The 12687-nt window shown below is 54.1% G+C and overlaps 1 protein-coding gene across 1 annotated transcript in view; it reads left to right on the forward strand.

Moving 5' to 3' along the window:
- LOC106577471 (uncharacterized) overlaps positions 1–8945 on the forward strand; it is a gene marked incomplete at its 3' end in the record, with an annotated part of 369416 nt that extends 360471 nt beyond the window's left edge. Inside the window, exons 11-18 of the mRNA XM_082964554.1 lie at positions 1423–1650; positions 1838–1968; positions 2079–2219; positions 2871–2968; positions 5064–5203; positions 5621–6739; positions 6831–8069; positions 8221–8945. Coding sequence (XP_082820680.1) covers positions 1423–1650; positions 1838–1968; positions 2079–2219; positions 2871–2968; positions 5064–5203; positions 5621–6739; positions 6831–8069; positions 8221–8945 — 3821 coding nt within the window. The remainder of the gene's footprint in view (positions 1–1422; positions 1651–1837; positions 1969–2078; positions 2220–2870; positions 2969–5063; positions 5204–5620; positions 6740–6830; positions 8070–8220) is intronic.
- Between the last annotated feature and the right edge of the window lie 3742 nt (positions 8946–12687).

Raw genomic sequence — 12687 nt, forward strand, 5'->3', positions numbered from 1 at the left:
ATTATGTTCAACATAGGAGGACCAAGCACAGAAAGCAGCTCTTTCAGTAGTTTAGTTGGAATAGGGTCCAGTATGCTGCTTGAAGGTTTCGAGGCCATGATTATTTTCATCATTGTGTCAAGAGATATAGTACTAAAGCACTTTAGTGTCTCCCTTGATCCTAGGTCCTGGCAGGGTTGTGCAGACTCAGGACAACGGAGCTTTGGAGGAATACGCAGATTTAAAGAGGAGTCCGTAATTTGCTTTCTAATGATCATGATCTTTTCCTCAAAGAAGTTCATGAATTCATCACTGCTGAAGTGAGAGCCATCCTCTCTTGGGGAATGCTGCTTTTTAGTTAACTTTGCGACAGTATCAAAAATAAATGTTGGATTGTTCTTATTTTCCTCAATTAAGTTGGAAAAATAGGATGATCAAGCAGCAGTGAGGGCTCTTCGATACTGCACGGTACTGTCTTTCCAAGCTAGTCGGAAGACTTCCAGTTTGGTGTGGCGCCATTTCCGTTCCAATTTTCTGGAAGCTTGCTTCAGAGCTCGTGTATTTTCTGTATACCAGGGAGCTAGTTTCTTATGACAAATGTTTTTAGTTTTTAGGGGTGCAACTGCATCTAGGGTATTGCGCAAGGTTAAATTGAGTTCCTCGGTTAGGTGGTTAACTGATTTTTGTCCTCTGACGTCCTTGGGTAGGCAGAGGGAGTCTGGAAGGGCATCAAGGAATCTTTGGGTTGTCTGAGAATTTATAGCACGACTTTTAATGCTTCTTGGTTGGGGTCTGAGCAGATTATTTGTTGCGATTGCGAACGTAATAAAATGGTGGTCCGATAGTCCAGGGTTATGAGGAAAAACATTAACCTCTATGGGCTACTCAACAGCCAGTGTAATCCCGTGGCGCGTTATTCAAATTCCTCAAAAATGCAAAAACTTCAATTTTACTTCAGATAATATTAATTACAGAGAAATTATTTTATAGAATAGCATGTTATATTACTTAATCCGGCATAGCCAAAGACACGACAGTAGATAGAACCTTCTAGTCCCAAAGTCTCCGTTTGTAGATAGAACCTTCTAGTCCCAAGGTCTCCGCTTGTAGATAGAACCTTCTAGTCCCAAGGTCTTCATTTGTAGTTGAACAAGTCATTGCATGTATATATATATTTTTACTTGACTTGAAAAAATGTGTGACTCGACTTGCTCTTAGAATGCATGACTTGTCCTGGACTCGAGACTCGACCCATTCTACTTGGGACTCGACTTGAGACTCGTACCTTGTGACTTGAGACTTGCTTGTGACTCAAATAATAGTGACTCTGGCACACACACAAATACATATACACACACCACATTATCAGTGTGTGTGTACCGTTTTCAGTCTCTGTAAAGATGACTTTGATAATGATATTACCTCTCTCTCTCCTGTCTCTAGATGATGGTCGTGGTGATGCTTGTAAAGATGACTTTGATAATGACAGTATACCAGATGCACTAGATGTTTGCTCAGAGAACAGTGGTATTGGATTTACAGACTTCAGGAAGTTTCAGACGGTTCTGTTGGACCCTCGGGGGACCACTCAGTCTGACCCTCTGTGGGTGGTCCGAGGACACGGAACCGAACTGCTACAGACTGCAAACTCTGACCCTGGCATCGCCTTGGGTACGACCCTTAACCTCTAACCTAAGACCGCATTAACGCTGATCTGGGTGTTGTTTGTGTGGTTTTCATGTGCGTGTGCGTGCCTGTGTTTGTGCGCATGTGCGTGCCTGTGTTTGTGCGTGTGTGCGTGCCTGCGTTTGTGCGCGTGTGCGTGCCTGCGTTTGTGCGCGTGTGTGTGTGTTCTCAGGTTTTGATGAGTTCCGTGCGGTGGACTTCAGTGGGACATTCTACGTGAACACAGACCGTGATGATGACTATGTAGGGTTTGTGTTCTCCTTCCAGTCCAGCAGACGGTTCTACGTTGTCATGTGGAAACAGGTCAGTCAGGAGTACACACACCCACACACACACACACACTGGCCTCTAACCCTGCCGGGTCAGCCAGTCCTGACCTCTTACCTCAAACCTGTAACTTCAAACCCTGCCAGGTCAGCCAGGCTTACTGGGAGAATAGTCCTTCCAGGGCGTTTGGGAACGCTGGTGTCTCTCTTAAAGTGGTCAACTCAACCTCAGGCCCTGGGGAGGCCCTCCGCAACGCCCTGTGGCACACAGGAAACACCATGCAGCAGGTACACACAGGAAACACCACACAGCAGGTACACACAGGAAACACCACACAGCAGGTACACACAGGAAACACCATATAGCAGGTACACACAGGAAACACCACACAACAGGTACACACAGGAAACACCATACAGCAGGTACACACAGGAAACACCACACAACAGGTACACACAGGAAACACCACACAGCAGGTACACACAGGAAACACCACACAGCAGGTACACACAGGAAACACCACACAGCAGGTACACACAGGAAATACCACACAGCAGGTACACACAGGAAACACCATACAGCAGGTATACACAGGAAACACCACAAAGCAGGTACACACAGGAAACAACAGGTACACACAGGAAACACCATACAGCAGGTACACACAGGAAACACCATACAGCAGGTACACACAGGAAACACCATACAGCACGTACACACAGGAAACACCATACAGCAGGTACACACAGGAAACACCACACAGTAGGTACACACAGGAAACACCACAAAGCAGGTACACACAGGAAACAGCATACAGCAGGTACACACAGGAAACACCACAAAGCAGGTACACACAGGAAACAGCATACAGCAGGTACACACAGGAAACACACACACACCTCTAACCCTATAGTAAACCCCTGTGTGTGGGTCCTTAGGTTCGCACACTGTGGCACGACCCCAACAACATGGGCTGGAAGGACTACACTGCCTACCGCTGGCACCTCATCCACCGACCCAAAACCGGTTTCATAAGGTACTTAACCACCAACCCATAACCCTAACCCATAACTCTAACCCTAACCCCTAACTCTAACCCCTAACCCTAACCCCTAACTCTAACCCCTAACTCTAACCCCTAACTCTAACCTCTAACCCCTAACCTCTAACCTCTAACCCCTAACCCTAACCCCTAACTCTAGCCCCTAAATCTAACCTCTAACCCCTAACTCCTACCCCTAACTCTAACCCCTAACTCTAACCCATAACTCCTACCCCTAACCCCTAACTCTAACCCCTAACCTCTAAGTCTAACCCCTAACCTCTAACTCTAACCCCAACAGTAACTCTAACTTTAACCCCAACAGTAACTCTAACTTTAACCTCTAACCTCTAACCCCAACAGTAACTCTAACTTTAACCTCTAACCCCAACAGTAACTCTAACCCCAACAGTAACTCTAACCCCAACAGTAACTCTAATCCAACAGTAACTCTAACCCCAACAGTAACTCTAATCCAACAGTAACTCTAACCCCAACAGTAACTCTAACCCAACAGTAACTCTAACTTTAACCTCTAACCCCAACAGTAACTCTAACCCCAACAGTAACTCTAACCCCAACAGTAACTCTAACCCCAACAGTAACTCTAACTTTAACCTCTAACCCCAACAGTAACTCTAACCCCAACAGTAACTCTAACTTTAACCTCTAACCCCAACAGTAACTCTAACCCCAACAGTAACTCTAACCCCAACAGTAACTCTAATCCAACAGTAACTCTAACCCCAACAGTAACTCTAATCCAACAGTAACTCTAACGTTAACCTCTACCCCTAACCTCTAACCCCAACAGTAACTCTAACTCTAACCCCAACAGTAACTCTAACTCTAATCCCAACAGTAACTCTAACCCCTAACCTCTAACTCTAACCCCAACAGTAACTCTAACTCTAACCCCAACAGTAACTCTAACGTTAACTTCTAACCCCAACGGTAACTCTAAACCCAACAGTAACTCTAACTTTAACCTCTAACCCCAACAGTAACTCTAACCCCAACAGTAACTCTAACCCAACAGTAACTCTAACCCCAACAGTAACTCTAACCCCAACAGTAACTCTAACCCCAACAGTAACTCTAACCCCAACAGTAACTCTAACCCAACAGTAACTCTAACCCCAACAGTAACTCTAACCCAACAGTAACTCTAACCCCAACAGTAACTCTAACTCTAATCCCAACAGTAACTCTAACCCCTAACCTCTAACTCTAACCCCAACAGTAACTCTAACTCTAACCCCAACAGTAACTCTAACGTTAACTTCTAACCCCAACGGTAACTCTAAACCCAACAGTAACTCTAACTTTAACCTCTAACCCCAACAGTAACTCTAACCCCAACAGTAACTCTAACCCAACAGTAACTCTAACCCCAACAGTAACTCTAACCCCAACAGTAACTCTAACCCCAACAGTAACTCTAACCCCAACAGTAACTCTAACCCCAACAGTAACTCTAACCCAACAGTAACTCTAACCCCAACAGTAACTCTAACCCAACAGTAACTCTAACCCCAACAGTAACTCTAACTTTAACCTCTAACCCCAACAGTAACTCTAACCCCAACAGTAACTCTAACTCCAACAGTAACTCTAACCCCAACAGTAACTGTAACCCAACAGTAACTGTAACCCAACAGTAACTCCAACAGTAACTCTAACTTTAACCTCTAACCCCAACAGTAATTCTAACCCCAACAGTAACTCTAACCCCAACAGTAACTCCAACAGTAACTCTAACTTTAACCTCTAACCCCAACAGTAATTCTAACCCCAACAGTAACTCTAACCCCAACAGTAACTCTAACACCAACAGTAACTCCTAGCCTCATCCACCTACCCAACACTGGCTTCATCAGGTATCTAATTAACCTCTGAACTTTGGCATCTAACTTTTTGTGTATGTCCAGTAGTGGTGTTTGATGGTGTCTCTTCCAGCTGACTCAGGATGTGTGTGTGTGTGTGTGTGTGTGTGTGTGTGTGTGTGTGTGTGTGTGTGTGTGTGTGTGTGTGTGTGTGTGTGTGTGTGTGTGTGTGTGTGTGTGTGTGTGTGTGTGTGTGTGTGTAGGATAGTGGTGTCTGAGGGCAGGTCCATCCTAGCTGACTCTGGGCCAGTGTATGACAGAACTCTGGCTGGAGGGAGACTGGGACTGTTTGTCTTCTCACAAGAACACATCCTCTTCTCTGACCTCAGATACACCTGTAGAGGTGAGACACACACACACACACACACACACACACACACACACACACACACACACACACACACACACACACACACACACACACACACACACACACACACACACACTCAAATTCACAGACGTCAGTAAAGTTAATTTGTGTTTTTCTTCTCCCACTCTCTTCCAGATAACTGAGTTCTGTTCATACTGAGATACTGCTGCACCCGTCCCTCCACCACTTCATCCTCCTCCAGTCCTCCAGTCCTCCCTCCACCACTTCACCCACCTCCAGTCCTCCCTCCAACACTTCACCCTCCTCCAGTCCTCCCAACACCACTTCATCCTCCTCCAGTCCTCCGTCCACCACTTCATCCTCCTCCAGTCCTCCCTCCACCACTTCATCCTCCTCCAGTCCTCCCTCCACCACTTCACCCTCCTCCAGTCCTCCCTCCACCACTTCACCCTCATCCAGTCCTCCCTCCACCACTTCACCCTCCTCCAGTCCTCCCTCCACCACTTCACCCTCCTCCAGTCCTCCAGTCCTCCCTCCACCACTTCATCCTCCTCCAGTCCTCCCTCCACCATTTCACCCACCTCCAGTCCTCCCTCCACCATTTCACCCTCCTCCAATCCTCCCTCCACCACTTCACCCTCCTCCAGTCCTCCCTCCTCCAGTCCTCCCTCCACCACTTCACACTCCTCCAGTCCTCCCTGTTCCAGTCCTCCAGTCCTCCCTCCACCACTTCATCCTCCTCCAGTCCTCCCTCCACCACTTCATCCTCCTCCAGTCCTCCAGTCCTCCCTCCACCACTTCACCCTCCTCCAGTCCTCCCTCCACCACTTCATCCTCCTCCAGTCCTCCCTCCACCACTTCATCCTCCTCCAGTCCTCTGTCCACCACTTCACCCTCCTCCAGTCCTCCAGTCCTCCCTCCACCACTTCATACTCCTCCTCCCTCCATCACTTCATCCTCCTCCAGTCCTCCCTCCACCACTTCACCCTCCTTCAGTCCTACGTCCACCACTTCACCCTCCTCCAGTCCTCCCTCCACCACTTCATCCTCCTCCAGTCCTCCCTCCACCACTTCACCCTCCTCCCTCCACCACTTCATTCTCCTCCAGTCCTCCCTCCACCACTTCACCCTCCTCCAGTCCTCCCTCCACACTTCACCCTCCTCCAGTCCTCCCTCCACCACTTCACCCTCCTCCAGTCCTCCCTCCACCATTTCACCCTCCTCCCTCCACCACTTCATCCTCCTCCAGTCCTCCCTCCACCACTTCATCTTCCTCCAGTCCTCCCTCGACCACTTCATCCTCCCCCAGTCCTCCCTCCGCCACTTCACCCTCCCCCAGTCCTCCCTCCGCCACTTCACCCTCCTCCAGTCCTCCCTCCACCACCTCATCCTCCTCCAGTCCTCCCTCCACCAGTTCATCCTCCTCCAGTCATCCCTCCACCACTTCACCCTCCTCCAGTCCTCCCTCCACCACTTCACCCTCCTCCACTCCTCCCTCCACCACTTCACCCTCCTCCACTCCTCCCTCCACCACTTCATCCTCCTCCAGTCCTCCCTCTGCCACTTCACACTCCTCCAGTCCTCCCTCCGCCACTTCACCCTCCTCCAGTCCTCCCTCCACCACTGCATCCTCCTCCAGTCCTCCCTCCACTACTTCACCCTTCTCCAGTCCTCCCTCCACCACATCATCCTCCTCCAGTCCTCCCTCCACCACTTCACCCTCCTCCAGTCCTCCCTCCACCACTTCACCCTCATCCAGTCCTCCCTCCACCACTTCACCCTCCTCCAGTCCTCCCTCCACCACTTCACCCTCCTCCAGTCCTCCAGTCCTCCCTCCACCACTTCATCCTCCTCCAGTCCTCCCTCCACCATTTCACCCACCTCCAGTCCTCCCTCCACCATTTCACCCTCCTCCAATCCTCCCTCCACCACTTCACCCTCCTCCAGTCCTCCCTCCTCCAGTCCTCCCTCCACCACTTCACACTCCTCCAGTCCTCCCTGTTCCAGTCCTCCAGTCCTCCCTCCACCACTTCATCCTCCTCCAGTCCTCCCTCCACCACTTCATCCTCCTCCAGTCCTCCAGTCCTCCCTCCACCACTTCACCCTCCTCCAGTCCTCCCTCCACCACTTCATCCTCCTCCAGTCCTCCCTCCACCACTTCATCCTCCTCCAGTCCTCTGTCCACCACTTCACCCTCCTCCAGTCCTCCAGTCCTCCCTCCACCACTTCATACTCCTCCTCCCTCCATCACTTCATCCTCCTCCAGTCCTCCCTCCACCACTTCACCCTCCTTCAGTCCTACGTCCACCACTTCACCCTCCTCCAGTCCTCCCTCCACCACTTCATCCTCCTCCAGTCCTCCCTCCACCACTTCACCCTCCTCCCTCCACCACTTCATTCTCCTCCAGTCCTCCCTCCACCACTTCACCCTCCTCCAGTCCTCCCTCCACACTTCACCCTCCTCCAGTCCTCCCTCCACCACTTCACCCTCCTCCAGTCCTCCCTCCACCATTTCACCCTCCTCCCTCCACCACTTCATCCTCCTCCAGTCCTCCCTCCACCACTTCATCTTCCTCCAGTCCTCCCTCGACCACTTCATCCTCCCCCAGTCCTCCCTCCGCCACTTCACCCTCCCCCAGTCCTCCCTCCGCCACTTCACCCTCCTCCAGTCCTCCCTCCACCACCTCATCCTCCTCCAGTCCTCCCTCCACCAGTTCATCCTCCTCCAGTCATCCCTCCACCACTTCACCCTCCTCCAGTCCTCCCTCCACCACTTCACCCTCCTCCACTCCTCCCTCCACCACTTCACCCTCCTCCACTCCTCCCTCCACCACTTCATCCTCCTCCAGTCCTCCCTCTGCCACTATACACTCCTCCAGTCCTCCCTCCGCCACTTCACCCTCCTCCAGTCCTCCCTCCACTACTTCACCCTTCTCCAGTCCTCCCTCCACCACATCAACCTCCTCCAGTCCTCCGTCCACCATTTCACCCTCCTCAACTCCTCCCTCCACCACTTCACCCTCCTCCAGTCCTCCCTCCACCATTTCACCCTCCTCCCTCCACCACTTCATCCTCCTCCAGTCCTCCCTCCACCACTTCATCTTCCTCCAGTCCTCCCTCGACCACTTCATCCTCCCCCAGTCCTCCCTCCGCCACTTCACCCTCCCCCAGTCCTCCCTCCGCCACTTCACCCTCCTCCAGTCCTCCCTCCACCACCTCATCCTCCTCCAGTCCTCCCTCCACCAGTTCATCCTCCTCCAGTCATCCCTCCACCACTTCACCCTCCTCCAGTCCTCCCTCCACCACTTCACCCTCCTCCACTCCTCCCTCCACCACTTCACCCTCCTCCACTCCTCCCTCCACCACTTCATCCTCCTCCAGTCCTCCCTCTGCCACTTCACACTCCTCCAGTCCTCCCTCCGCCACTTCACCCTCCTCCAGTCCTCCCTCCACTACTTCACCCTTCTCCAGTCCTCCCTCCACCACATCATCCTCCTCCAGTCCTCCGTCCTCCATTTCACCCTCCTCAACTCCTCCCTCCACCACTTCACCCTCCTCCAGTCCTCCCTCCACCATTTCACCCTCCTCAAGTCCTCCCTTCACCATTTCACCCTCCTCCAGTCCTTCCTCCTCCACTCCTCCCTCCACCATTTCACCCTCCTCAGCTCCTCCCTCCACCACTTCACCCTCCTCCAGTCCTCCCTCCACCACTTCACCCTCCTCCAGTCCTCCCTCCTCCAGTCCTCCCTCCACCACTTCACCCTCCTCCAGTCCTCCCTCAACCACTTCACCCTCCTCCAGTCCTCCCTCCTCCAGTCCTCCCTCCACCACTTCACCCTCCTCCACTCCTCCCTCCAACACTTCATCTTCCTCCAGTCCTCCCTCCACCACTTCACCCTCCTCCAGTCCTCCCTCCACCACTTCACCCTCCTCCAGTCCTCCCTCCACCACTTCATCCTCCTCCAGTCCTCCCTCCACCACTTCACCCACCTCCAGTCCTCCCTCCACCAATTCACCCACCTCCAGTCCTCCCACCACCATTTCACCCTCCTCCCGTCCTCCCTCCACCATTTCACCCTCCTCCAGTCCTCCACTCCTCCCTCCACCACTTCATCCTCCTCCAGTCCTCCCTCCACCATCTCACCCTCCTCCAGTCCTCCCTCCACCATTTCACCCTCCTCCAGTCCTCCCTCCACCACTTCACCCACCTCCAGTCCTCCCTCCACCACTTCACCCACCTCCAGTCCTCCCACCACCATTTCACCCTCCTCCCGTCCTCCCTCCACCATTTCACCCTCCTCCAGTCCTCCACTCCTCCCTCCACCACTTCATCCTCCTCCAGTCCTCCCTCCACCATTTCACACTCCTCCAGTCCTCCCTCCACCATTTCATCCTCCTCCAGTCCTCCCTCCACCACTTCACCCACCTCCAGTCCTCCCTCCAACACTTCACCCACCTCCAGTCCTCCCACCACCATTTCACCCTCCTCCCGTCCTCCCTCCACCATTTCACCCTCCTCCAGTCCTCCTCTCCTCCCTCCACCACTTCATCCTCCTCCAGTCCTCCCTCCAACATTTCACCCTCCTCCAGTCCTCCCTCCACCATTTCACCCTCCTCCAGTCCTCCCTCCACCACTTCACCCTCCTCCAGTCCTCCCTCTACCACTTCACCCTCTTTCAGTCCGCCCTCCACCACTTCACACTCCTCCAGTCTTCCCAACACCACTTCATCCTCCTCCAGTCGTCCCTCCACCGCTTCATCCTCCTCCAGTCCTCCCTCCACCATTTCACCCTACTCCAGTCCTCCCTCCACCACTTCCCCCTCCTCCAGTCCTCCCTCCTCCAGTCCTCCAGTCCTCCCTCCACCACTTCACACTCCTCCAGTCCTCCCTCCTCCAGACCTCCAGTCATCCCTCCACCACTTCATCCTCCTCCACCACTTCATCCTCCTCCAGTCCTCCCTCCACCACTTCATCCACCTCCAGTCCTCCAGTCCTCCCTCCACTACTTCACCCTCCTCCAGTCCTCGCTCCACCACTTCATCCTCCTCCAGTCCTCCCTACACCACTTCATCCTCCTCCAGTCCTCCCTCCACCACTTCACCAGACTCCAGTCCTCCAGTCCTCCCTCCACCACTTCATACTCCTCCTCCCTCCATCACTTCATCCTCCTCCAGTCCTCCCTCCACCACTTCACCCTCCTCCAGTCCTCCGTCCACCACTTCACCCTCCTCCAGTCCTCGCTCCACCACTTCATCCTCCTCCAGTCCTCCCTCCACCACTTCACCCTCCTCCCTCCACCACTTCATCCTCCTCCAGTCCTCCCTCCACCACCTTGTCCTCCCTTCACCACCTCATCCTCGTCCACTCCTCCCTCCACCACTTCATCCTCCTCCAGTCCTCCCTCCACCATTTCAACATCCTCCCGTCCTCCCTCCACCATTACACACTCCTCCAGTCCTCCACTCCTCCCTCCACCACTTCACCCTCCTCCAGTCCTCCCTCCACCTCTTCACCCTCCTCCACTCCTCCCTCCACCACTTCATCTTCCTCCAGTCCTCCCTCTGCCACTTCACCCTCCTCCAGTCCTCCCTCCACCACTTCACCCTCCTCCAGTCCTCCCACCGCCACTTAACCCTCCTCCAGTTCTCCCTCCACCACTGCATCCTCCTCCAGTCCTCCCTCCACCACTTCACCCTTCTCCAGTCCTCCCTCCACCACATCATCCTCCTCCAGTCCTCCATTTCACCACATCACCCTCCTCCAGTCCTCCCTCCACCACTTAATCCTCCTCCAGTCCTCCCTCCACCACTTCACCCACCTCCAGTCCTCCCACCACCATTTCAACCTCCTCCCGTCATCCCTCCACCATTACACACTCCTCCAGTCCTCCACTCCTCCCTCCACCACTTCATCCTCCTCCAGTCCTCCCTCCACCACTTCATCCTCCTCCAGTCCTCCCTCCACCATTTCACCCTACTCCAGTCCTCGCTCCACCATTTCACCCTCCTCCAGTCCTCCCTCCACAACTTCACCCTCCTCCAGTCCTCCCTCCTCCAGTCCTCCAGTCCTCCCTCTACCACTTCACCCTCTTTCAGTCCGCCCTCCACCACTTCACACTCCTCCAGTCTTCCCAACACCACTTCATCCTCCTCCAGTCGTCCCTCCACCACTTCATCCTCCTCCAGTCCTCCCTCCACCATTTCACCCTCCTCCAGTCCTCCCTCCACCACTTCCCCCTCCTCCAGTCCTCCCTCCTCCAGTCCTCCAGTCCTCCCTCCACCACTTCACACTCCTCCAGTCCTCCCTCCTCCAGTCCTCCCTCCACCACTTCATACTCCTCCACCACTTCATCCTCCTCCAGTCCTCCCTCCACCACTTCATCCTCCTCCAGTCCTCCAGTCCTCCCTCCACCACTTCACCCTCCTCCAGTCCTTGCTCCACCACTTCATCCTCCTCCAGTCCTCCCTCCACCACTTCACCCTCCTCCCTCCACCACTTCATCCTCCTCCAGTCCTCCCTCCACCACTTCATCCTCCTCCAGTCCTCCCTCCACCACTTAACCCTCCTCCAGTCCTCCCTCCACCACCTCATCCTCCTCCAGTCCTCCCTCCACCACTTCATCCTCCTCCAGTCCTCCCTCCACCACTTCACCCTCCTCCAGTCCTCCCTCCACCACTTCACCCTCCTCCCTCCACCACTTCATCCTCCTCCAGTCCTCCCTCCACCACTTCAGCCTCCTCCAGTCCTCCCTCCACCACCTCAACCTCCTCCAGTCCTCCCTCCACCAATTCACCCTCCTCCAGTCCTCCCTCCACCACTTCACCCTCCTGGCTCCACCACTTCATCCTCCTCCAGTCCTCCCTCCACCACTTCATCCTCCTCCAGTCCTCCCTCCACCACTTCATCCTCCCCCAGTCCTCCCTCTGCCACTTCACCCTCCTCCAGTCCTCCCTCCACCAACTCATCCTCCTCCAGTCCTCCCTCCACCACTTCATCCTCCTCCAGTCATCCCTCCACCACTTCACCCTCCTCCAGTCCTCCCTCCTCCAGTCCTCCAGTCCTCCCTCCACCATTTCACACTCCTCCAGTCCTCCCTCCTCCAGTCCTCCAGTCCTCCCTCCACCACTTCATCCTCCTCCACCACTTCATCCTCCTCCAGTCCTCCCTACACCACTTCATCGTCCTCCAGTCCTCCCTCCACCACTTCATACTCCTCCACCCTCCATCACTTCATCCTCCTCCAGTCCTCCCTCCACCACTTCAACCTCCTCCAGTCCTCCCTCCACAACCTCATCCTCCTCCAGTCCTCCCTACACCACTTCATCCTCCTCCAGTCCTCCCTCCACCATTACACACTCCTCCAGTCCTCCACTCCTCCCTCCACCACTTCATCCTCCTCCAGTCCTCCCTCCACCACTTCATCCTCCTCCAGTCCTCCCTCCACCATTTCACCCTCCTCCAGTCCTCGCTCCACCATTTCACCCTCCTCCAGTCC

This window comes from Salmo salar, chromosome 18 (genome assembly GCF_965601325.2).
Source record: "Salmo salar chromosome 18, fSalSal1, whole genome shotgun sequence".
Lineage (NCBI taxonomy): Eukaryota > Metazoa > Chordata > Actinopteri > Salmoniformes > Salmonidae > Salmo > Salmo salar.